This window comes from Folsomia candida, unplaced genomic scaffold (genome assembly GCF_002217175.1).
Source record: "Folsomia candida strain VU population unplaced genomic scaffold, ASM221717v1 Fcan01_Sc003, whole genome shotgun sequence".
In the NCBI taxonomy this organism is placed as follows: Eukaryota; Metazoa; Arthropoda; class Collembola; order Entomobryomorpha; family Isotomidae; genus Folsomia; species Folsomia candida.
Window position 1 is genome coordinate 10,549,934 of NW_019091195.1, and position 26,585 is coordinate 10,576,518.

The following is a 26,585-nucleotide window of genomic DNA, read 5'->3' on the forward strand; positions in this document are numbered from 1 at the left end:
TTCTACGAGGGCTATGCACAGGCAGTGCATAGCCCTACACAAATGTAGATATGTATAGAAACATGCGAAAGTGTCTTGGTAAAAAATGAAGTAGACAGATTTGATAGGTATTTATTGACCTTTATTAGCTTGATAACAGGAATGCGGCGCATTACATCAATATTACAGAATATTCAATGTACAAATATCAATCCGTTTAATTGTGCTCAATATGTAATAACGAATTAACAATCTGTATCTGTATGTCTTGAATAGAAAACTAGACATTCGTTGTTTTGGGATCAAAATAGAATACTATTTACATATACATGAATGCATGCAGTTCAGGCTACATATATGGAACAGTTGCATTAGATAAATTAAATGAAAAACCAGCCAACTATGTAACTGCATCACTTTGTATTTGTAGACCATGTGCTACCCATATTTGGAAGCGGTTCTCCCGTTTAGGAAAATAGTAGTAATTTGACCTGTGAAAGTTTAGAAACCTGTCTACGTGACAAATTTTGCAATCGAGACTGGTAATTTAAAATTCGAACAATTTTATGATTTTTCTATTTTACCACTGCAGCATTATTATAGGATCAATTGGAGTCTGCGTACATCATAAAAACAAGAATATATACATGAATACATAAACTGAGTCAAATGCGATAATTTGCAATTTATTTATAAAAACCTAGTACAGTACAGCTTTGCTTAGCCCGAACCAGGATTGATTTGTAAATCCATATTTGTCTATAGAATTATGTGCTATTATTTTACACTAAACTATAATTAACTGCTGAGAGGTATTATGGGAAATGTTCCATTCTACGTTGCATCGATTTCTTGGAATTAAATATAAAAACTTGCAAGTAGAGTTCCGGGTGCAACCGTCAATTCAGCATAGCTATTTTTGAATTATATTCAACCACCCCCCTTTTAAAAATTGAGAAAAGAAACTGGGAAAAATGAGAAATCCAATGCACACTCGATACAGCAAGAATTAGACCCCAACTTGCATTTGCAATTCTAATTTCCCCATGAATACGGACATTTTGATGCATCAAAAGTTTCAAAATTCGAAAATTGGCGGTTTTTTGACTTACACATAAATCGTATAAAAGTCATGGTCCTACCCATTTCGAGTCTGACAACCTGATGCCAGAATTTTCTCCATTTGAAGAGCTAACTTTTCAGCTTCTGTTGCCCGACTGGAAATGCGTCGGACCATGAGATTTTTGGGGTCAAAGTTTCTGTGGGGGCCATCTTATACCGCAAGAGCCGTAACAAACTCTGGCCACTAATGAGTGCAGAGAGAGAGAAACAGAGTGAGAAAATGGATCGCGCATACGATCCTAACGCACGATGGTGGTGGATACCCACCGCCAACCACTTTTCTCACTCTGTCTCACCTTCTCCTGCGAAATATGGGAAATGATTTTGTGTTACATTTGGCCTGGTATTTATCTGCTCTAACAATTCTTCGTATTACTTGGCTCCAAATTTTAGAAATATTTTTTGCTCCTTCTATTTGACTAGCTCCGATGACCAGTGGAGGTCGCCCTTATAAGAATTTCGAAAATACAAACCTCAAAATGCTCCTTGCAAGTTATTCTTCGACTCCATACTAAATTTCCGTTAATTATAGCAACTTTTAGAAATCTGTTTGGGTCACCCCCACCCCAAGTGCCCCTCTGGTAAATTCTCGTTCACACAGACGAGGGATAAACATAATATGTTTATCTCTCGTCTGTGTTTCGTTCATATTTAACCTTATATTATTTCATGAGAAAGCAGTAAGGAACTCTTGTCCAAACTTCAGCTTTCCATGTTAATTTCTGAAAATTGCTGGGGGTTACCCAATAGGGGCCTTCGAATTTTTTTCTAATTTTAGTTCATGCTCTTCCATTCAGACCTATAAGCAACTCCATGCAAAATTTCAGATTGATATAACGATTTTGAAAAATCGGTATGGTAAACTCCAGAAAAGCGGCATCGTTGGACAGGTCTCTCGGCGAGGGGATTCAGAATATATATTTTGTGGCGTATGCATGCACATGTAGATAATTGGACTGAAAGCATTATACCCTAAGGCTATTCGACTTATTTTACACAATAGCAAACTAATTTTATAATTTTATATATCAGTTGTCTCGTGAATTTGTTAATTTTGTTCAACATGTTCCCCACCTAAGTAAGTCGTCGTTTCCACGAATTCATCATTTTTCCTATATTAATCTTCACGACTAAACTTGTTCCACTCATCTTCATCTTTGAGAACATATGTCGGCCAATGAAATGAGGCCTTTTTTAGTGGTCAAAATAATAATAAAATGAGTTCCACAAGAATCGAGTCAACAACCTACCAGGAATCTCATTATTATCAGCATGAACGGAAGAAATAACGGGTAATCTCTAATATGTATAAATATCTGTACATTTATTAACCACCCCCTTGCGCATGAATATAGGTACAAGTACTTAATCAAATATAACAGTAATCTCTTATCGAGATCAATAAAAAGCCACCATAATAAAAAGATTTTAAATTAATCTTTCATATATTTTCAAATTATTGCAACCCTTTTACAAAATAATAATAATCATACAACATCAAAAATCAATAGTAATCAATAGTAATTAATAGTTCTGCTCTATCCTAGTGATAATAGGCTACACTAATCTCTCGTATTTATGAAATAACAAGTTTAATTATAAACTTTACAAATTCCGGCGGAAACGAGGTTGTTGTTGTAATGTTATGAATTATGATGCTATTATGATTATCATATTTGTCAATAATGTAATTTTTAGTATGTCATATTTATAAATGTAAAATCTTAGTACTTTGGTAGTACACATCTCCCAGAGTCAACAACGTGAGATTATAAATAAATACTAACAATTATGAACGAAACAATGGATTTAGGCTGAATGAAAAAAATTTCTGAAAATTATTTGACAAGTCTGAAACAAGTTGAACAGTTGGGGCTGGACTGACGCCCAAGAAAACTGTTTAATAAAATCATAATTTATATAAGTTACCGCACCAAACGAAAGAACAGTTGCTGAGAATAAGGCAGTTAATTTTAAATTCCGAGTAATTTTACGTGAAGATCGTGGTAACAATGAAAAACCTGATACTGAAAACCTATTCAATGAAAACTTAGATAACTGATTATTTGCCAATTTTTCAACCCTTCCTTCTTTCACTCGAATTTTCTTTGCAGCAAGATTGTTATTTGTAGGGCTTATTCGTCTTGACCGTGGTAAGTTGTCCTACAAGTTAAAAAAAATTAATCATTAGTTTAGCATAATCTCAACATCGTTCTTATTTTAATACATTGATATGGTGTGCCATGTATTTTTATATAGCGCAAGAAAAAGAGTACATACGAGCTAGGGTCAATTACCTTTATGTTAAGCTTATAATTACTGTAATATACAAGCCGCAAAATTATTTTCTACAAAAAAATAATTTGTAAATTATAAATTGTTCGGGAAGGGCATAGGCAAAAAGCATCTACAATAGACATGGCATGTGATGGATGGAATTGTATTTGATGACAAACATTAGTGTAAAGGTTATTATAGCACTAAATAATTAGTTTGGGGGGATATACCTTGGCGAATTCGCAAACCGGCGGCTTGTTCGTACGCCCTTATTACGCGTCGAGTCTTGGTATACTTGTGTTTGCTTACGATCTGTCCTGAGACTTTTTGTAGAGACCTGCTTCATCTTGATTAATAAATAAGGAAGACAAATTTTTAATCCTCTTGGTAGAGTTCTTTCGTTACATATTGTTATAAAATACTAACAATTTAATGCAAGTTAATATCCCGATCAAGTAATTGTATTTTATGAACAACAAACAAACAAACTAGAATTGAAAAATTACGAATGAAACAAAAAATGAACTATTTCGCTTAATTATAACGCGAATAATTTTAATTTTTTAAGAAATAGGTCGATCATTCAACTCAACAGTACGAACAAAAGCTGAAGTGTAAATGATAGTGCAAATCAATGCAAGAGAAAGCCAGATCTTCCTAAAAGCAAACCGGACCTAGCTAGTGCAACTGGAAATAAATTGTTGTGGGCTAAGGTCCTTAGTTAACTCATCTTTAGTTGTATTGTAAAAAGTCAATGATCAAAAGATATAACGGGAACCAATAAATTTAAAAAGATGTATTTTTGTTCGCAACCAGCTTAGATAACAAAATAATGACTTACCGCATCCAATTTTTTCGAAAAAGCTTCCAATTTTTCAGGGCAATTAAGATTACCCTCTGGCTCCCACGTAGCCTTCATTTTCAAAGACAAATAAATTATTAAGCATGCTATACCTGAGTGGAAAAAGGAAAGTAATAATTTTCTCATGCAAAATACCTGAGATTTAGGGTATCCAATCCACTTCACCAGGAATTCCTTCGTACCATTCCTGTTGTACTTGACATCCAAAAGACTATCCACCTATATGAAATAAGCATTCCAATTTAGTTTATTCAGCATGCTAACATAGAAAAATAAATATTGCAATTTCATTACTTCATAATCCGTATCCGAGTCGGCGTCATCGGACTCGGAATCTACTGCTGCTGGTTTCTCCACAGACTTTTTCGGACGTCCTTTGTTCGCCGCAGCAGGCTGCTTGGTTTTAGATGCAGGTCCTGCCTTTCCTTTTTTCGAAGCAGCAGGTTCAGTCTTGCCTTTCTTAGAAGAGGCCGGTCCGGCCTTGCCTTTCTTCGCGGGGGTAGTTGTTTTCGAGCGTTTCGCCGGTGGTGCATCATTTTCTTCCGGTTCAGAAGACTCGTCATCATGATCGTCCTTCCCATTATCTTGGGAACCTTGTTCTTCCTCTTCTTCGAATTCCTCCTCTTCAACCACCTTAGCTTTAGCTTTGATTGGGACAGCCTTGCCTTTTCGTCCACCACCAGATTTCTTTGATTTCACCATTGTGAACTGTATTCTGTAAAATCATGTAATGATTATTGACTGCATTGAACCTTTAATTTCAAGGTTCAAATCAAAGGGAGTATCAAAACTTGTCAACTACATAAAAGCACACTTGCTAGTTTGTGTTGCCGTATCGTACCAAAAGATTTTTGGAACGGTGCCGTACCGCACCCAATAAAATCTCAAGACTTCCCGTACCCCACCAAAAAATATTATAAAAGTACCGTTTCGCACCAAAATCACTGGTGCGGTACGGGTTTTCCGCTCCACCAATGTATTAGTACTGATTCAGCCCGTACCGCAGCAGGGCTCCAGCACCATACCCGTACCGCACCCGCACCGCTCCAAAAAAAATCTTATATTTCCCTTACCGCACCGCTCCAAAAAAAATCTTATACTTCCCTTACCGCACCACAAACTAGCAAGTGCATAAAAGATACGTCGTGCTGGTAAAAAACTAATCGGAACATGTTAAAATAAATGGCGTAGTTCAAATAGACGGAATGCATTAATTTTATTGAAAAACGATAAGTGCAAACCTTGCAACAAAAAACTCACTTCTATAGTACAATAGAGCGCAAATTGGGTTATATGAGTGTGCAAAGTATTGTGCAAAGTTGGTGATGAACAAGAATGAGGAGGATTCTTGATTCGAAGATAAAAACCCAAGAAATTGAGGATGAAGGATGAATCAAGAACAATAATAAGGTTAACTTACCTGCAGTCGATTTGAAACTCGCTTATCCTTGACTTCAGCAGCGCTTACCAAATAATTCCTCAGTAGAGCGCGAGAACGAGAGAGGAGAGCAGTGAGTAGGCCGGGGTCCGAGTGTGGAATAAAGCCAGAGTTGCTTGCTGGAGAAGAAGAACAAGCTTCGGATTGGAGGGAACTTGAAGCAGGGGCCCGATTGGTGGCAGCCTAAGCACGTGACACCGCGTGCGCCAAAACCAACTACCTTCAAAACCAAAACAAATGAATCATACAAAGTGAAAAATACAAGTTCACATTCACCTGCAGACACCTGTTTCCTTCCTAAAAATTTGGATTCAACGGATAAATTATATCATTCTACAATCTGAAATTTATGTGCTCTTGTAGGAATACTAATTGCCAATTGATGCTTGTATTGGCATCTACGAATGAGTCGATTTTAATGGTAACTTGTGTTTTGGCAATATTTAAACATTCACATACATGTAATTTTTATTTATTAATTAATCAAGCTTGCTTCTTTACAAAAGCTCGTTATGCCTGACATATTAGTATTTCACATTACATGAATTTGTCGTAAATTTGTCAAATAATGTATACTTCTCTCTCCGATTCTGTTTCTTGGACAGAAGTTACCTCTCAAATTAAGAGCGGATCTGGTTAGATATCTATAAAAAGTCATGCATTTTTTAATAAAACCTTCAAAAAATGGGATTTCGTTATTCTGTAGTGAATATAAAAAACATAGAGATTTATAATAATAGTTTTGTTTAGGTAACATCCATTTCAGTTCGTTCTGCATTATGCTACAAATTGGTTCATAGCTTTTGCGACCTAAAATGACTCTTGCGACATGTCGCACACCTTTTTCAATTATTTTCAAATTTTTTGCACAAGAGGACCCCCATATTGCAATCATATAGTTTAAAAGTGAAATTAAGCATGCATTAAAAACCAATATGAGGTTCCTCTGCGTCATTAGAGGTTTAAGAGGATATATTGTATATGTATTGTATATGTATGTATATATGTATTGTATATATTGTAATATAAGTATATTTACAAAGAACTAATGCTTAGGTTGTGGTAAAATAAGAACAACTGGGGATATTTAGATGTCGTTCAGTAAGGAAAGCGACTCGACCGTGTATGGAGTAGATTATAATGGGAAAGTGTGGGCCCTTGGGAATTCAAATCCACCTGCTTGGACTCGTCTTCATAATCCAACAAATGTCAATATTAAGGTTAATGTCATTAAATACTCATTAAAGATTCGTTTGATTAAAACTGATGGATATTTGCTATTTTTCTTTTCTCTGTAGAGGCTGGTTTCTTTCTCGCATATATTGTGGGGAATCGGCTCGGATCATCAAATATACGTATATGTACCAAAACGTGATATAGGAATTCGAGTGAGGGAAGAAATATGGGAAAATCAGGTTGAGTTGAACAAATGTTTTTTGTGTCCTTGAAATGTTGTAGAGAACTAGTTTTTTTTATTTCTCCAGAGGTGGAATCCGATTGATGGTTTTGGCAAGCACCTTTTACCAACGGATCGGGCCCCATTCTCAAGGTATATTAATAGGAAGCTACTAGTAATATTCCAGTAATAATAATCTATTAAGAAGATTATTTTTATTATATTTATTTTATTAAGCGAAAGTGGTACTGAACCACGTGAGAAAAGTGATAAATTACCGTCGGACGCATGGAAATGGGAATGTGATTGGCAAATAGAAAATACCTTTGAAAATGAGTTGATTGCTGAGGTATTAACTATTCTTTTCTAATTGATTTATGTTTACAAAAACCGTCTTTGTTTTTCAAGGGATGGACGTATGCCTTAGATTTTCCAGCTACATACCACCCAGAAAAGACTTTTAAGTCATTTGTAAGAAGAAGAAAACTTTTCAGGTACGAGTTTTAAAACGTATGAGCAATTTATTCAAACATTTATGGGAGAACATTTTATTTGAACTTTTCAGATATCGGAAATTTGTCGGAACTAATCGTTGGAATAAAATAGAGTCCCTTCATCAAGACCATACACAAGTAGTCTTCTAGTATAATGTTTACAACATTCTCATCCATTAATCTACACTGAGTAATTTTCATATGTTTTTTTTGTCAGGAGCCATTTATTGATGTTGCAGTTGGAGGATTAAATAATCTTTCAACTCCAGAAACATGTTGCTTGTGGGCTGTTTCAATCCTTGGGGAGGTAATTCACCCTCTTAGAAATATATAACCCGCAATATATAACATTGTTACCTTCAATATATAACATTAAACATACAACATATAACAATATGCAAATATTTGTATATTGTTCAGAAATTAAATATCGGGATGTATTTTCAGGTATATTTTCGAAATAACACTACCACAAGCAATCCTGAAGGACTTCACTGGAAACATATCCCGATTAGAAAAGGCCTTGAAGCTTGTCAAGTAACGGTAGCAAGGAATGGAACTCCATTTGTTGTAAGTTGGACTGGCACATTTTTTTATCGAATTGGTCTCACGCCCAAGAATCCACAGGGTAATACGTACTTTCTTTTAATCATATCAAACGAATTACATCGCATGGAGTAACTTATGCAAGTATTATCGCATAATTTTATACACAAATCTTGGTAGGCTCTGATTGGCTGGAATCTCCCGGTCCACCGGGAGGGTTGCTGCAAATTTCTGCAGGAACAAATTGTTTATGGGCAATTACGAGAGACAAAAAGTGTTGGGTACTAAAGGGTAATTGGCCAGATATTGTGCAACAGAGAGAACCGATGTTCGAATGGATTGAGTTGCCAGGACAGATGAAAAATATTGCTGTAGGAATGAAAGATGATGTAAGACTTCAACACGTCAGCTACTACCACACGTACTTCATGATCGTTGACAAAATAATGTTTTTGTTTAGATTGTTTTGGCATTATCTGATGAAGAATTTAGCTGCTTGTTCCTCCGAGTTGGTATTTCGGAAGATCAAAAATATGGTCAAAGTTGGAAACCTGTACTGAAAGATGCCGATTGGGATTCATTGTCTGTAGTCTCCACTGTATCAAATGACATGATGGATGGGAAGGCTGATAGCATGGAAAGCCTTGTATCCTTAAGGCCAGATGTTCCTCCATCAACATCAATTGGAACTAACAATGTTTCTGATTCATCTAATTCCACGATTCCTAATTCTTTCTGTTGGGTTGATGGAGCATGTGCCTCCTGCTTGAGGTTGGAGAATAATGGAATAGAATTCAAATCTGTAGCCGTATTAAGATAGTACTTTAACTTTCAGAACAGGAGTAGAAACAGATTTGGAAGTAGGTCCATGGCGCGAAGATATTTTACAAGATCTTCAAAAGCTCAAATTGAAAAGGACTAATTTTTCATATCCAGACGCGCTTGAACCATCGTCAACATCATGGAGTAAATCAGTCAGAGTGAAATTTTTGCATTTGTCCAGAAACAAGCGGTGGTTAGATGGTCATTTGGAAATTTCCAACAATAATCATTTAATGTTTCATGAGGTAATATTGAATTCAATTGAACTATGTAGTCTGAATTGGTTATACTAACTTTACTAACTTATTGGTTTCATGTTCAATAATAGAATCTTGAAAAAACATGGCTGTGCTCTGTTGGTGATGTATTGTCAATTTTTGGAACTGTGGCTGGTGTGAATACTTTGACATGCAGAATAAGAAATAGCTTAGAACCCGGTGTTGCAGAATATGTTACCTTTAAATTCATGTATGTGTATTCTTATAATATTATTATTATTATATAATATTATTAATAAGAAAAAGTCACCACTTATTTCTTAAATGTTTAACCAATAATATACATAAATGAATATTATTGTATCTTTTCTTATTTATCCCATGTTTATTTAGGAATGAAAAGGACACGGAAGAATGGCATGAAAGTATATCAGAGCTAGCATTACGTCCTTTGGAAGACTTTTCTATTGCAGACATTTGGATAGTCACTCGCGATGCTGAAATACATCGAGCCGGACAAATTAAAATTCTAGGTTTGAATACAATAGTTAGTTACTCAAGTACGTAATCATGCAATCACTTTCACTTATTGAGTTTAATTTATAAGAGGGTCCAGTCGAAGCAGAGGTTGTGACTTCGGAACCTAATGGCGATTTCCAATTTCACTACCCCCTTGTTCGAGGATTTATGCCAGACAGCTCATTGTTATTAGATATAAGTATACCTAAAGGAGCAGAGAGGTTTTCAATTAATCTAAAAGGAAATACCGAAGCAGTCAATGCATTCCACTACAATCCACGATTTTCTGACGCATGTGTTATTCGAAACTCGTATGATAATGGAGAATGGGGTGAAGAAGAAAGGGACGGCGTATTCCCATTTAGAGAAGGCATGAGTTACACAATGTGCATTGAATGCACACAGACTCATATTATTACAACTATTACTCAAAAGAAAACAAAGTTTATATTTAGTTTCAAGCATCGAGTTTCGCCAAAATGCATCTGTAATTTGTTCGTTTATGGTGATATTAATGTTTCTAGTGCAAGGTATTCAATTATCTTTAACAAAAGGGTATATAATTAATTAATCTACAAATTATGTTTATATGTTACAGATATGATCCAAAACTTGGAGAAAGCTACGATTTAGAATTTGTTACGCAACAGTTACCTGGCCACTTCTATAAGGTCGAAGCAGGTGCTATCTAATCACTAATTTAATTGTCCTGAAAAAAATTATTAGTAGATAATATCTTGTGCAGGTTCCAACGGCTCAGCTTGGGCAATAGGTTATGATTTAAAAGTTTGGTGTTTTACTGGATCATCAAAACAGCAAAAAGTTGACGGTAAGTTGTTATGTACGGATGATACTGCAATTTACTGCATAATATAAATATGCATGGTTCATTGTTCGTTCATATTTAGGGACTTCTCTTGGAGTTGTTACGGATGAACACACATATTATTGTTACGAAAATCAACGGTGGAATCCCGCCACTGGCTTTTCAGGCAATGTAATGTTGCCAACTGATAGACATGGCTGGACGGACGAAAGTGGTCGCATTCGAATGGAAAAACTAGACATTCGACTGCCTTCAAATCGCTGGGCATGGGTAATGTGATGTCACCATACATATACAACACATTTTGTACTTGCCATTTTGCTAGACTAAGAGTATTATTACTTTATATTTAATTGAAGATAATTCAATCGCAGGTGGCCGACTGGGCCGTCGATTATGACACTCCTCATGGAGTAAATGATGACGGATGGCAGTTTGCTGTGGACTTTCCTGCTTCTTATCACCCCAATAAGCGAATAAATGATTTTGTTCGAAGAAGAAGGTGGAAACGTGTTGCCAGACTTACTGTCGTCGGTCCATGGCAATTAGCTGAAGGAATGAAGCTTGTTGATTTAAGTATTCGGGTAACTTGTACATATGCAAATGTTACAAAATCTATATAGATTTTGTATAATACACTTACACTTATTTACATTGCGACTACTAATTAATAGATGAACGAAGATTGCGAGTGGGAGGTTTTGGGTTTGCAAGAAAATGGCGATGTGGTAGTGAGATCTGGAATTTCACCAGAATGCCCAATAGGCACTGCGTGGGATAGCCTTTCATCTGAAAAACCCTTGGTAAGTTAAATGGGTTAAATGAGTAAATATTGAGTAATTATTATATATTATTATTATCTGGTATTATATATAAATACGTATAATACAATAATCTTTATTTATTCATCGTAAATTGTAACAACCACTGTAGATAAGCATCTCGGGCTGGTATGGTCAAAGGATATGGGCCGTGGGGAAAGACGGTTTCTCGTATATCAGATATGCACACTCGTTTCAACTTTTGGACCGGCCGAATGATACTCCCTTGAAGCAGGTCAAAGTTGGGTCATCTTCGATTTGGGCCATCGGTACCAACAATGCTCTTAACCTATAAATTATCGGTATTTACCTATAAATTATCGGTATCGATATAGGTACCAATAATGCTCTTTATCGACGTACGGAAGTGCAGGCTATTTTCCCAGAAGGTCGGGAATGGATTCGTGTTTGTGATGGTGTATTACAGGTGAGTTATGGTGATTACAGTACATGTGTTAATTTGACCTGGTCTTACGTACGCACATGATACTTATATGCACTAACATTTCTAGGTTGGAGTTGCTCCTGATGGAAACGTTTGGGCATTGTTGAAGACGAATGACACCTACCGATGTACTCTTGCTAAGCGCATGGGAATTAGCCAAAATAATCCTGGTGGTTTAGGATGGGAATTAATTGCCACAGGTCCTTGGCGACACTTTTCAGTTGCAGGCTCTTTCAGTCGCAACAAATAGTACACCCTTATTTTACTATATATTACGAACAGTCTGTCACTCAACAATCATTTTAAAATACCGCCATGGTATAAATATTTACCCAATTTGATGTGATAAACAATTGTTTTTATTCATGTTCAATAAAATATTGATAAAATATTTCAATTCGTTCTCTTTATAACTATACGGCACAAATCAAATCCTCCATTGGGCAATTTCCATGACTCATCAGTAACCATCAGGGTAGTTTTAATGCGTATAATCGGTGTCATAGTTGAAACATCTAGAGGAAATAATGAAGAATATTTCCATGCAGTCAGTTAACTGTGGGAATAAGTACTATAATCATTCATCAGCAGCATCAGAACTTTTAAGTCTCATATGGTGCATGCATTGGCTGGTTACAGTGAATACCATGGCATGGACTGTTGTCGACACGCTTGGTATGTATGACATGGCCATGTATATTGTGCTGCTATGTGCTGCGGTCTGACCAGGTAAATAGGTAGGTAGGCAGGCTTCTACGTACATGATGATGTAAAATATTGAAGGAAGCATGATTGCTATAAATTAATGTGCTCTCAGTTCATGGAATGTGCCAAGTAAAGAAATTAAGCTTTTAGTCGCGAAAACGGTCCTAAGGTGTCCAAAGCTTTGTTTACTCACTCAGTCGTGCGGATTCTAACTAAATAAGTAGTTAAGATTCTGTAAATTTACAAAAGTTTGCATATTAATAGCGTTGCATACATTAAAATATTTTAAAAAGTTGTTGACTCAGTTTATAAATTTTAAAACATTTTTGGAGGATTAAAAAATACTGCAAGCATAGTTGACAAATTCAGTCCTCAGAGAAAATTTAGAGAATCTACTGCCCGGTTATAAAGAACTACAGTGTTATCAAGTGAATACACATCTTCACATCAGTTCATTAATCATTTAATTACATCTAAAAATGAACGATTAAAAACATTTCTTGTAGTATAAGTAAAGTGTCAATATTACTGTGCCTTAAATAGTTGTTAAAATAGTAGCGTGACAATGTACAAAATTAACTCCATGTTTCCTCTCGTCGGGGGAATTATTATTTTGACGAGTATTTATCTAGTTAAATCTCAAATTTCAGGCCAATGTAAGTACATTTATTTAGTTATCTCTTTAAGTATTTATTGGTTTTATTGTGTATTCTGATATAAAATAAGTAAAGCCAAATAACCTAATTGGTTGAAAATTCAGATTACTTCACAAGTATGACGAGCCTTAAACTAGCAGTCAATAATGTCTCAAATGAGACGAATTGTCGAATCTCATTCTGGTTCTCATTTTGCCTCATCTTCACTCTGTTTGTCTCCCAGCAGCAGCATGTTGTTATGCATCGTATCATGTTTCCAAATCATATCATGGGGCAAGATGAGAACCAAAACAATAATCTTAGTCGAAATTCAACATATATTCTGAGATTCTGTTGATTTTTCTGTTGGTGGAGGTATTTAAAGTAGGGTAGGAAAGATAAGTCATTCAATGCAAATGACTGTGTCACTCTCAAAATGATGCATAGACAATTTAAAGTCTTGTACTTAAATTTTAATTGCAGTCCTCGGTCCTAATTCTGACTCATTAAATAGCTCCGTGTAATCCAGGCCTAGAATAGCAATGAAGGAAAAAGTGGTGCGAGGGTGTCAAATAGCAGTTTTGTGTGTCGTGGATGGATGGATGGCGAATTATTTCTCATTGACAGCTCAGCTATAATACTCTAATACGCCACCTTATGTATGCATAAAAGGAAGGAAAGCTATCACGTCCAAATCATTAAGTTCTAATTAGCACCAACGCCGTGGCCATGACAGACAACCCCAAGTGTTGACACTGCCTAGGATTACTGTTCATCTCTTTGTCACTCGCCAACCTTTGGTTATGGTTATTGCTAATATTAAGAGGTTTCTAGAATTTTGGTGAAACTTTTATGCAGACTAAATCGTTGTTTACTTGCACTCATTCTGAATTTGTAAACGATTTTAATTGAGGTTGACATTGTCTTGTGGCCACAACTTGTGTGATCATATAAATATGCCATGAATGATGAATTATAATTCTGCATTCTCAAATTGGTTGGTTTTGTGTCTAATAAGTATGTATATGTACAATATAGGTACACATAGATTGTGATACAGTGTATAGTTTTACAGTGATTTGAAACTATGATATTCAAAATATCCCAAGAATCATCCAAGAAAACACAAATACTGAGTTTCAAATTGTAACATTTTTGCAGTCGTTTGGCAGGTGTGTATAGTATATTAATGCAAGTTTTTATATGGGTTGTTCTACCAACACAGGTTCATGTTACTCTAGACGCATGAATAACTGTGATGTACTCTAAATGCGTAATCCACATAGGTCTAGGTTATTATGTGGTACTTGGTGTGCTTAAGTCATGTGAGAAATTGCAATATTTTCTCATAAACTTGATTATGTTTACTACTGGTCGAGGAAATTCCCTTGGATCGATTACCATTACAATAGTGTAATGTCGATGCATGTAACAACCTCGTGGATTATTAAAAATCTTTACTAGTAGTTATTGCTTTTATATGGCTGTAGTAATAATAACTGAATGGCTAACAGTTAAAATTAATATGGCATCATATTCAACGAATGATTCAATTTAGTGGATAATGTTCCTCACATTCTATGAAAATTATTACTAATTTTTAATAACAATTACTTTTCAGATCGGCTCTGTGTTCCTGATGTGCTATTCACAGTGTGTCAGCAAATGGTTGCAGATGCAGCCTCGCAGGGAGGTCGGTTTGAATGTACTCCTGGAAACGATAAGTAAGTATTCAGCATGCAAATACATTAAAGATAAGTTGGTAAAGAAAAAAATGCGATTTGTGTGAATCCAACAAAACCAGGAGCAAACAAACACAACAATATTCTGCGTGGCATATCTTTCCTGAAGCCATATAATCAGTAAACTAATGTCATTTTCCTTTACGCATTTGTCTCATCTCAACCTTGACTTGCAACGCGATCTGGAATGTTGTTTTACATAGAATACTTTAATGTTTGGTAGTAAAATTTGTAAAAAGTCAATTGCGTGCTATGCTAGTGTATCATTATTAATGGTCATTATGATTGAGTTGTGGATCTTCGAACTGATAAGGTTAATCAGTTACTGGTCACATAAAGTAGCGATAGCAAGGTAGGTACGTAAATGGCAGAAAAAATGGTCACAGAAAAAGGCTCTTTGAAGACTGCGCGAACACTGTGAATATTTATCTTATGTATCGTGCATGAAGACCACTTGACAAATAAATGCCTCAAGCCAGTCTCATTTTGATTCTATCAGTACCTAACATAATCCGTAAGTTGGGTAGGTAGGGCCAGTATTAATCTGGACCCTAGAGTAACATATTAGCTATGAAGATAATTTTTAAGTTGCAAAAAAACCATTTTGTTCCAATTACATCATTTCACACAGTAGGATAATGGATAGTGAATAATGTCCCCAAGTCTCTTTTTACGAATCATCCAGCCAGAATCTTCTCAGGTGTGTTAATAATATAATAATATACTTATTTTCGTCTGGCTGATATACTGAAACAAAACAGAGTCCATCCTGCTTTGTCCCACAACCTATAGCCAGATGGACCTGTGCCTGTACGTAAATACGTAGTAAACCTCATGAAAGGCTTGGAAAATTGAAAATGAATCTTAAATCTTCTCACTCACCTGCTATTCCATTATTCTGAGGCGTATTAAACTCATTCTTTTATCAGATTATTGCCAGCTCTTGTTTTCAACCACTCTTTGAGCCGCTCTATACGTTCCTCTGCTGATCTCTGTCAAAAGAAACCTTGAAAGCGAATCATCTGCATCTGATGAGATGAACATTTATCAATTAAATGGATGCGACCATGACCATCACATTAGGGTTTTGGTACACATGTGCACATGTGCAAATATGTGATGTGATGGTACATTAAATGTGTGATTGGCGATGGTGGTGGATGAGCTGTCATAAGTGGTCATTTTAGAGTGTTTAAAGAGACAGAATAATTTGCCAAATTTCTCAGCCTCTTAAAGTACCGCAGGCAATAATGCTCTGTCTGATGGTTATCAAAGATGCCAAAACTAAAACACTTGCTTGAAAATGTTAATCGTGATGTTTTAAATTACTCTTTCTTCTTGGGAAGGGCTGGTAAAAAATCGGATTCCGACGCTCTTCTAGTCCAGGCTGTCACATATCAAAATGACACGAATAATAAGTAACTGAAGATCAAGATGATGTGCCTCGTTCTTTAAATTGATCCACACACGTACATATTCATGCATTCATAAACGTGGTGTAGCAAAAAATAAACTGCTACATATTTGCCCAGCTGGAGAATTGTGGAACACACATCGATAAATTAAATCTAAACGAAAACATGATGCATTGCTATTTTTTAAACATGGCTGCAGCCGAAAAGATGAGCTTTTATGAGTCAGACTTTATATGGCAAACAAAAGAAATGCTTATTGAATTTATCTCGATCCATGGGCAATTACAAGTTCTAACTGGTAATTCTTTGGATTAATTTACTCTATAATATTCATGCTCCCAGCATTTGTGAACAGGATGATTAATTTAAAAGCACAAAATTGACCTTTAAACGTCTAAAATGTCAGTTTTTCTGTAAGGAAAGGATACAAAATATAAAATTATTCACAACCATGAAAATTCCCAACTTACAAGTCTGACAGTCATATTTTGTTTACTGCCCTGCAGAAAAAGTGGAATCACATTCATCTCAATCCACTTAATTGGAATAATAGCATGCATTAAGCTGGAAGAAATCAAATAAAATGCAAATACAATGTTTTTCCTTTGTTTCCAGAATTGACTGTCTTGCCAGGGTTAGGTAAGCACGACTAATCTTCGTCTCATTTTGCCTCATTTACACTCCATCCATTAATTCATTTTAACCTTCTGATCTAACCATTTTACAGCAAGGGAGAAGCTGACCTATTAGTTCTCGAACCCGAGGAAGGTCTTCAATTAAATCTTAATGAAAATAACCCTTAATTTCACGTAGTTAATTAAATGACTTCAATATATTATGCTTTCCAGTTTACGTTGCTCACCGTTTTTTCCATGATGCTTTCTACGTTGCAACAGAAATCCGTACAACTGCCCGTCAAGCAGGTTTGATTCTTGTTATTATGCGTTTTATTCCGACTCAAGGGTTGCAGAACGATCGAGTCCCTTCGTCTGTCAGTCTGTCTGATCCGCGATAACTCTTTTCAAAGTTATCAGATTGACCTGAGCAATGACAAGTGCCACGTCCCGACTCGGGCTCTATGAACACTTAATTTTTATGGTTATTCATAAGTAAAGTACTTGCGTTTTATATATGCTTGTACTAGATTCACTATAGGTTAGAGCACTACCAAAACCCAGTTTGTTTATACTTCATCGTTTTAATTATCAATTGAAAGTTGGCAAATATACTAGACTTTCCCACGACGTAAGTACTAAAGCCTTGAAAATGCATAATTATGATGGCACATGTGTAATATATTACCTATACTCTTATTCATGTTGCTCTTTATGGCTTGAGCTACTATGGAATAATATTCCAGCAATATTCACGTCCAGAAAAGTAAAGTTGAAAAATAATACATTCGTATTGAGCATGCCATTTATCGCTAAATTACAATTACAAATAGTAATGATTAATAATTTTCGTATTGCAAGATGTTTAACTCTGCTTTTTAGTTTGTTGCTAGCAAATGCTTAAACAAAAGAAACGTTTTGCACATTTGTGAAAAAACTTGAGTATTTCCTCACCCCTTGAACTTCCGTTTGCGTTTTGCCAATTGCATTTTTGCAAACTCCCTTTTTGCAACGATGAGTAAAATGAGAGCATCAGTGGTCAAAATGTGAGGAATAAAGTCCGTGTTAAGGATCGTAGAAATTTGTGGCCCTCATACGAAAGGTCATCCCTGGATGGAGGTAACCATGTACGATTGTTCTGTCTTTTGTCTGCAAAGAGTAATTGAGAACCTTTTGCATTGTATACAAATCACACTAAATTGCAGCTTAAGTAACAAACCATTGCACAGCTACAATTTAATGTAGAATAGAACATCTACATGTAGCCTCATGTCTGTCAAACATCAGCAGAATTTTATCTGATGTCTACATAATTATGCAATGGCGTGTCAACAGTGAATGTAAAGCATCAACTGTGATCAACTACATACATGCTGTTATGCTATGTTATGTTGCTATTATAATTTGTAAATTTGTCTCTATAAATCAGCGACCTACATCGAAATTTTTATTTTTGATCCTAAGGGTCATTTCAATACGAGCCGGTGGCAATTGTTCGGAATTCGGCGCAAATCAGATCATTGAAGGATTTACAGGGGAAGAAATCGTGTCATACAGCTTTCGGTAGAACAAGTGGCTGGGAGGTACATGAATTATAATTTTACGGCGATTATTGTTTTAATTAATGCATACGTAAACCTTAATGCAAGTGGGGGAGAAATAAATGTCGCGTCTACTTCTGTATCATAGGTTCCCTTGGCCCGACTCATGTTAAAGAATGTAATGGTAAAAGATTGCTCATTAGACTTGACGACCGTGGAAAGAGAAATTGCCTCTGCATCTCATTTCTTCGGGGAAAGCTGTGTTCCAGGAAAATGGGTATACACCATTTTTACATGTGGTTGACCAACTTTAAAGACCTTGTCCAAAACTGCATGATTATATTTATGTACATATACTATTCCTTATTACAGGCTCCAGATGATCGAACCGACCTGGAACTGAGTGAGTGTAAACCAATTATATTACAATAACTAATTGCACATCTTGCATATGTAATGTAGCTCATCTTAGGCTCGACTAATATAGATGTATTGATGTAATAACAAAGTTTTTCAATTCACTAATGTGACTACTTTTCGCGTACCGGTGTGAGACTGTAGTGAAATATTGGAATGTATGTATTTTGCAGAGCAACGATACCCAAAGTTATGTCAGCTTTGTTCCAACACAAGGCTCTGCAGGGAGGACGACAAGTACTCAGGATTCCGGGGTGCCTTAAGATGTTTAACGGAGAATAACGGGGACATCAGCTGGACACGTCTTGAGACGGTACTTTGCTTCAGGCAATTTTATGAAGACACATAGCTCCCAAACATTTTATGACACTTATTATTATGCATCGCTTCGTATTTCCACAGCTAAGTTTTCGCTATTGTGTCCATACATAAATTGCACTCTGCAAAATAAAAATATATAAATGAAGTTAAAATAAGAGATAACCCCCTTAAAGTCTACGATTTGCATTACTGTTTTCTAAAATTTTTTATGAATAATCAGGGTAGATTAGACTACCAAGAATAAATCATGTATATTTTACAGGTGTATCAATATTTCGGAAACATTCCTCCGTCCCAACAAGGACAACAGCCACAGCCTAATCCCCAGCAGACACTGGATGGAAATAATCGAGCATCTCTGAGCGCATCTGAATACTCATTTTTGTGTCCTGATGGAAGCTCTCTTCCAATTGGAACAACCACCCCATGTACATGGGCTGGAAGGTATCAATAGTTCAATTTCTAGTATTTTTTTCTTTTGCCATGAAATCTACTAACTAATAAGTTTTTTGGATGGACAGACCTTGGCGCAGCTTCATTGTCACCAACAGACTTTCATCACCAACTACGATCGCAGACATTCAACAGCAGATCAGTTTGTACAGAAGCGTGGGAGCCCAAGTAATTCATGAATTATTATTTTTCATAAAAGCGTCACATACTAAATAATGCCATGTCCCTCGAATTATGAGATTATGCAAATGAATCCAGGGTGCATAAACATTTTTGTTGTCCGTGGTTTCTCCTAAGGGGGTGGTGCAAGGATGAATTTTTTTTCAATAAAATAATTTTAAAAAAGCTTGCTTAGGCGAGGCGCTGCTAAAAGTGAAAAACAAGGCCTCTGGCATATCTTTTAAATATCTCGTACCTTTATCATTGTAACAGGAGTTGGTGGCTTTGTCTCACCGCGAGGCCAAACATTTTTACCGTTTACCATACCACGACGTTTATTACTTACATTTTCTTCTAAGAAATTCAATTATTGCTAGTTAAAATTGTATCTATATGTGTGAACGCTTAAACAAACTTATTGCTTCGAAAGGGTAATAAATTGCGTGGATTTTGTAAAATTATTATGCAGAGGACCAATATGATCAATAATGTTTATTTAGCTAATGATTAAATTCGATAGTTAACCAGTAATTCAGGTAGCTATTAAAATTTGATGGATGTACACAATTTTCAATAGGTGTTATGCAAAAAATTAAGATGCCGACGCACGAATAACAATGCGAGGGTATTTCCTAATTTTATTTACATATTAAAACAACTAGTTTTCAGTACGAACTAAAAAGTGATAAATGATAATTTTGACGTGAACCCAGATTAGGTTCTTGCGAATTCTTGAGAATATATTCTTAATTGCTAGAGGCTTGGCGTAAAATGTTTGGCCTCGCGGTGATGCAAAGCCACCAACTCCTGTCACAATGATAAAGGTACGAGATATTTAAAAGATATGCCAGAGGCCTTGTTTTTCACTTTTAGCAGCGCCTCGCCTAAGCAAGCTTTTTTAAAATTATTTTATTTCATGAATTTTAGGTGATGCACATTTTCAGACAATTAATTACACCTCAAAATTGTTAAACTTTTTTAAATGAAGACCGAATGTCTTGAATCTTTTTCATTACAAAATTAGTTGAAAATATGTACAAGGGGTCGCAAAATTAAGGATCAAATAATCCAAATTTTTTAATTAATTTAGCAGATAATAATTTTTCAGATATTAGGTTTTACGAGGATTAGTTATTTCACGAGAACAATCTGGATTAGGGAGGAAGATTATTTAATCTGGATTAGATTATAAATTACAAAATGAACTTATAAACATTTAAATCCAAAATATATGCATATAGGATGTTCAAATTTAAAATTTGTAAATTTGACACAGTACTTAAATATAAAATTATTGAAATTTGAATTTGCAAAAGAATTTGTAATTAATATGGATTAATAATCGTGCCCAACACTGATCAAGAGGAAAGTTTTTGTGCGATTGGCCAAAAATGGAAAGTACAATTGACCAATTAATTTGACAAATTAGAATTGCCTAACACAACTACTTGTATTTGGAAAATTGTTATATTGATAGCTAGTAGCAACCAACTAGGAATATTGTAATTCTTGGTTAGCAACATGAATGGTTTCAGATGCTTCCATCAAAACTCTTTCAGTTTTTGACCGATCTCAGTCGGATTTGTTTTAAATGACGCACAACCGATTTCTGCATAATAAAATCAGGTTTTATGCATATAGTCCTGTAGCACAAGTATCTCAAATTTTGATTTTAAAGTTTCAAATTCAAATTTGAGAGCGAAGAATAAAACTTTTCTATCGGACATATTGAAAAACCAAATCTCCTAATTCTCCTCTGCACGATTGCTCTTTACACCATTTGCGTAGGATTAACCGTTTAGGCTCAAGCCTCGCTGACAGTTTCAAAGGGTGTATACGAAAGCATACTTAGGCTTCGCCGTAACCATGGTGACACTTTTTTGCGGGCACCCATTGTTACTTTTGCCTCACCTAAGAAAAAAATCGAAAAATCAAAAGTTGGGGAATTGCATGCAATTTTCCCATGAATTTGGTTGTCAACCAAATATTAGAAATTATAGTATTCTGTCCCAACGACCTCATCCAACTCATATGACCACCACTGGTCAACCACTTGACCGATTTTATGAATCTTCAAACTTTATTCCTCATCTTCAGAGATGAAGACCAGGATAAAACGCATTTATTTCATTTCTAATGTGTGGTTGACAACCAAATTCATGGGAAAATTGCATGCAATTCCCCAACTTTTGATTTTTCGATTTTTTTGAAAAAAAAATTCATCCTTGCACCACCCCCTTAGGAGAAACCACGGACAACAAAAATGTTTATGCACCCTGAAATGAATCTAATCGTTGATGGAAGGGGGAATAATGACTTTATGAAAAGAGTTTATTGGAAGTGTCGATTCTTATTTTGGACTCTAAATTATTTTTGGACGTCTGGAATGATGCCCAAGTAGTTTTCTAATACCTGCATTCTGTGTTCCAGCTTATCACAGGAACGCCAACTGTAATTAATTGGTTGGGCGACATCTTAGAATTTAGGATCCAAGATATAGAGTTTCATGTGCCTGCTACTGTCGCCAACACTGTAACCCCACTAGCTTATTTGGATAGAGGGAACTATACAATGACTATTGAAAAACCCACGTGTCCCAATCGCAGGTGAGTATGTACGAAGGTTATTACGTAATAATTAATCTAAAACTACTGTGTTTTTGTACTTTCCATTCTGTGCATAAATTATTCAATTACTACATGGAATATTTTAATTCGCTTTCAGAACACTAAGATTCTGTGTGAGGAACGAGATTGAAAAACTTAAATGCATGGCTTTCCGGATGGCTTCATATGGCAGAAGAATTTTGCCATATTTCGACTGCGTTGTTGGAGAGTCCAAGGAGGATTGTATGCGTAAAATTGCCATTGGCCAAGCGGATTTCACAAGTGTAGACAGTCGAGAAGCATACGTGGCGTCCAGGTACTGAACGTCTTCTTGTTTTGTGAACATTTAGAAAATAACGTTACAAACACAAATAACTGCACAGGAAAATGCGGCTGACGCCAATTCTGTCCGAAGCCGAGCGGTTTGGTGATGAAGACGCTGATGCTGCTCGATATGCGGTCGCTGTCGTCAGAGTTGGTGAGTGATCGATCGACATCGGACTCCCTGGTCAAGTTTATCTGGACTACTTTAATTAATTAATTCTAGACTCTGGCATCCAAACGATTGTCGATTTACGAGGAAAACGATCATGTCATGGATGTAAGTTGTTGTACTACGTACATACTGTGCTCTTATTTTTGTTCTCACAAAAGGCTGTACATATTAAATTGCAGCTGTGAGCAGTTTGACCGGGTGGAACATTCCTTTGATTGTATGGCTAATAACCACAACAAGAAATAAGTATATAATGTATAAATGTGCATGTACAGTGCTATCGTAAACTGGTGTTAGGTGCTTCGAGATAGTGGACTAATATATCCTCAGCAATGCCAATTTGGACGAGCTTTGGCCAGTTTTTTTGCAAGTAGCTGTGTTCCAGGTATGAGTAATAATTATTATAAATCCAGGTATCTCAAAAAAGTATTAATTGATGGCTTTTATTAATCAATAACTGATGAAATGCAATTATTTTGGTATTCATGCTTAGTCTCATTTTGCCTCTTTATTTATTTCACATTCGGACATGTGTTGGTTGAGCAAGTAAGCTGATGTTAAAATCTTTTTCCAGGAGCCAGAGATCAGAATCTTCAACTTCCTGAAAGTCTTTGCTCTCTCTGCGTTGGTGCCAGTCTAGGTATGTAGTAGGCACTTGATTATCGTCAGAATATTACTAACTTTGTACTTATTCACTTATTTGTATGGATATCACCGAGCTTGCATTGTTATCGATTGCAAAAAAAGAATGTCGAAAACCTTACTACATAGGAGTCGTACATTAAAACCCTAACCTTTAAAAAATTCAGAACCATAATTTAAGAAAAAAATCCACAAAATAAAGAATGTACATATTCTGCACAAATACATATGTCCTGATTTTCATATGAATTGGTTTAATTTAAATTTCAGATGCTCCGGCCCTCAATACGGAAGAAAATTTTTGCGCAAATAACGAGCTGGAAGGGTTTTATGGTGATCTTGGTGCATTCCGGTGTTTACCAACTCTTGCAGCCGACGTTGCCTTCGTGGACCACCTTACGCCACTTTTAAATACAGGTATTTAGATTAATATTCTCCACGAATTTGTATGATTGTGTGAATGTGTATTTTTTTCAAATATGCATATGTCACTTACAGATGGACTTGCGAACGCCACGTGGGCGGCTGGACTGCTCTCCGCTCAATTCAGGCTGGTCTGTCCCATTGGACCAAGCCGTGCAGTAACAGAATTTCGACAATGTCACTGGGGTAAAATACCTGCAGATAAGGTAATTTATAGACGAATTCTGCTAGAGAAGCACTCCCGAAAATTAACACATGAAATGCGGACCACTCTCCTTACGCTGCCCCATTGATTTTTCGATGCTTTTGTATCATTACACAGTGATTAGATTGGTTCTTATCATATATATATTTCATTCCAAAGATTGTGTGGAGCAGAATTAATTGTTCTATGTTTAATTTCTCCGGATGGATTTTTTTCTAAGCTCATTTACAAGTTCAATATTCGCTTTTAGTCTGTCAGGTTTTTAATTGGATTTAACAATTACGATAAATTGGTCAAGGCCGTAGTCGGAGACCCCTCAACTTAACGGCCAGCATGTAAATAGTATATATGGCTGTAAATAGTGCTGACAAATCGTTAGAAGTAAACTGCATGCTTTGTGAGACGGAACAGGTTGACTTACACCTTTTATCGTCTGTCTTCCTCCAGTTACCTCCATCCTAGACTCTCGTTTTGAACAATTCAAGACCATAATTAAATCAAAGATTCTGTTAATCATACTTGAACATTGCAGGTTATCACAGGAGAGGATAAAGATTATGTCGAGCGAGAAGATATTCGACTCACTCTGCTTAAAGCTTCAGAGACGTTTCATCCAGGCAAGTGATTATAATTTATTACTCGTATATTTAAGCAGTAATTGGAAAGACAAATCGTATCTTCATCGTCACTCATACATCCTCCATCGTACCACCTCCTTGGTTCCATAATGAATCATTTACCTGATTTGTAATTAAGCATTACATGGATAAAGTTTTTAAGCAACAGACGCATTAGTTAACAAACACCCAGTCTGGTAGTGTGAGTTGTATGAGCACGATATGAGTATGATGTTCAAACTTACTGTAATTTGTTTTAGTAAATTACATTTATCTATATGAATTTAACTTTCAGAACAAACCGTATTGAGACTTTTTGGGCCATTTTATGGGTAAGTGCGAATAATTTACATATTATGGAAAGCAAACAATAAGTTTATTAATCAATCTTTCACTTCCTTTGATGCTTTGATTGGTTCATGTAAAAGCTTTGAATAAGTCTGTCTTCTTGAACGTTATTCTCTATTATACTCTTTCTTCCAATGTTTCTAAAATTCAAAAGTCCATCGTATTCTGCAGATTCTTCTGCCCAATCATTTTGAATATTTAACTAGTGAGAAAATATTGGGAGTGAAAGCGTTTCAAAAAGGGTTTGTTTTGATTTTGAGCGAGGTTGGAAATAAGTACAGGTTGAAATCTGTAGGAGTATAGTAGAGACGTTAGAGTTTCACCTAACGTCGGGGACGTTAGGTGACATACACAATGAACAGATATTCAGGTGGGCAATGGAGTTGAGAGGGAAAAATAACACAAATGAATTTTTATTTATTTTTAGAGTTCCAAATCTACTCTTCAAGGTACTTTCACCTTCTGCATACCTACTGTTATTAAGTGTATGCCTGCTTATTAATACCTCTGTTTGCACACAGGACATCTCTACTGGTCTGGTACCGTTAACAGATGAAGGGTTCGGTACTCGAAGGATTGATTCCTATGGACGCTACGTGTCAGCCAATAAAGATGTGGTTTATGATCAGCAGTATGCTCAACGAATATTGAGAGATGTGGATGACTGCAATTCTTCAAATGTTATCAACCAATCCATTCTTCTTTTGATTACTTCTTTTATATTGTCTTGTCCGATCGTCTTTGACTGATGTCCAGAACGTGCAAAATGCTTTAATTTTACCCACTTGCAACTTGTTCTCATAATATTTCTTTCAGCGAATCAATGCAATGTTGTTACTTTTACACGATATAAATAATTTTGCCATGTATCATACAAGTATTATGACATATCTTACTTGCACAAATTGTATGAAATTTTAATTAGTTACGATTCATATGTATTATGTATAGTAAATACATTCTTATTATATGTACATAAATCTTACAAAGTAACGATAATATGAACTCGAGTAGTAAAAATTTCATACACTTTTGAGGAAAAAGAAGTGCTTATATTTAAATAGTGGGTGTATAAAAGGAGGATTTGGCTACTTATGCGTCATCGGTGTACACATTGGTTTGTTACAGCGCGGGGACTACTGGGAGCCGTATTGAAGTTTTTTATTGATTCGTTTATGAGAAGACAGTAAGTTTCAACGGGAGCTGATGCAGCATTTAAGAGTCATTCATTTTTACGGTTATGTTGTACGCTCATGTGATGTGAATGTTTTCAAGCGAAAGGAGAAAGTTGGCGAAAATTTTTCTTCTCGAGACTTTTTCACCTCTCACATCATTTCTCACGAGTGAGGAAGTGATGATGGTATGTACTATGCCGTTGACGGTAGTGAGTCGTAGTGGTGGCAGCATTGTAACGTATAAAATAAAACTCAGCACCAGTAAATCTCATCATCCTTCACTAGCAGCTCTGCGAAACATTTCTT

The 26,585-nt window shown here is 35.8% G+C and overlaps 3 protein-coding genes and 1 long non-coding RNA gene across 9 annotated transcripts; 2 read left to right on the forward strand and 2 right to left on the reverse strand.

The window, feature by feature from the left end:
* Positions 1-2,527: 2,527 nt before the first annotated feature.
* Positions 2,528-5,813, reverse strand: LOC110845744 (chromodomain Y-like protein). Of its 4 annotated transcripts, none has more exons than XM_022092231.2 (7): positions 5,661-5,813; positions 4,535-4,955; positions 4,376-4,459; positions 4,220-4,291; positions 3,609-3,724; positions 3,399-3,420; positions 2,528-3,264 (listed from the first exon to the last, which is right to left on the reverse strand). In XM_022092231.2, exons 2-7 carry the CDS (start codon positions 4,940-4,942, stop codon positions 2,911-2,913), a joined length of 1,056 nt encoding a protein of 351 aa, XP_021947923.1. In that variant the 5' UTR covers positions 4,943-4,955; positions 5,661-5,813; the 3' UTR covers positions 2,528-2,910. The 4 variants fall into 4 exon arrangements, with proteins under 4 accessions (XP_021947923.1, XP_021947924.1, XP_021947926.1 ...); XM_022092235.2 differs by having other exon boundaries at positions 3,157-3,264; positions 3,399-3,449; positions 5,661-5,812; XM_022092234.2 differs by lacking the exon at positions 3,399-3,420 and having other exon boundaries at positions 3,109-3,264.
* Positions 5,814-5,881: 68 nt separating this feature from the next.
* LOC110845743 (tectonin beta-propeller repeat-containing protein) lies at positions 5,882-12,156 on the forward strand. 3 transcript variants are annotated; one of them, XM_035848890.1, is made up of 24 exons: positions 5,882-6,099; positions 6,770-6,898; positions 6,977-7,093; positions 7,163-7,227; positions 7,312-7,423; positions 7,483-7,568; positions 7,640-7,706; positions 7,786-7,875; positions 8,016-8,196; positions 8,295-8,503; positions 8,575-8,885; positions 8,955-8,974; positions 9,051-9,181; positions 9,265-9,404; positions 9,548-9,687; positions 9,762-10,203; positions 10,272-10,354; positions 10,419-10,502; positions 10,582-10,769; positions 10,874-11,083; positions 11,174-11,302; positions 11,433-11,589; positions 11,656-11,747; positions 11,833-12,156. In XM_035848890.1, the coding sequence occupies exons 1-24, from the start codon at positions 6,028-6,030 to the stop codon at positions 12,013-12,015; spliced, it is 3,438 nt and encodes a 1,145-aa protein (XP_035704783.1). In that variant the 5' UTR covers positions 5,882-6,027; the 3' UTR covers positions 12,016-12,156. The 3 variants fall into 3 exon arrangements, with proteins under 3 accessions (XP_035704783.1, XP_021947921.1, XP_021947922.1); XM_022092229.2 differs by having other exon boundaries at positions 8,950-9,181; XM_022092230.2 differs by having other exon boundaries at positions 5,959-6,099; positions 6,735-6,898; positions 8,950-9,181.
* Positions 12,157-12,166: 10 nt separating this feature from the next.
* On the reverse strand, positions 12,167-15,829 carry LOC118434745. The gene is made up of 3 exons (XR_004834222.1): positions 15,730-15,829; positions 14,720-14,816; positions 12,167-12,280 (listed from the first exon to the last, which is right to left on the reverse strand). It is a non-coding gene; the product is annotated as an uncharacterized LOC118434745 (long non-coding RNA).
* LOC110846321 (transferrin) lies at positions 12,396-26,147 on the forward strand. Its single transcript, XM_022093026.2, has 24 exons — positions 12,396-13,126; positions 14,727-14,829; positions 16,878-16,901; positions 16,990-17,030; positions 17,111-17,185; positions 18,341-18,459; positions 18,566-18,694; positions 18,790-18,820; positions 19,008-19,147; positions 19,418-19,599; positions 19,677-19,776; positions 22,198-22,373; positions 22,492-22,689; positions 22,757-22,851; positions 22,921-22,974; positions 23,049-23,086; positions 23,167-23,254; positions 23,444-23,509; positions 23,782-23,928; positions 24,010-24,140; positions 24,672-24,756; positions 25,052-25,088; positions 25,532-25,553; positions 25,626-26,147. The coding sequence occupies exons 1-24, from the start codon at positions 13,036-13,038 to the stop codon at positions 25,851-25,853; spliced, it is 2,400 nt and encodes a 799-aa protein (XP_021948718.2). The 5' UTR covers positions 12,396-13,035; the 3' UTR covers positions 25,854-26,147.
* The last annotated feature ends 438 nt before the right edge of the window (positions 26,148-26,585 follow it).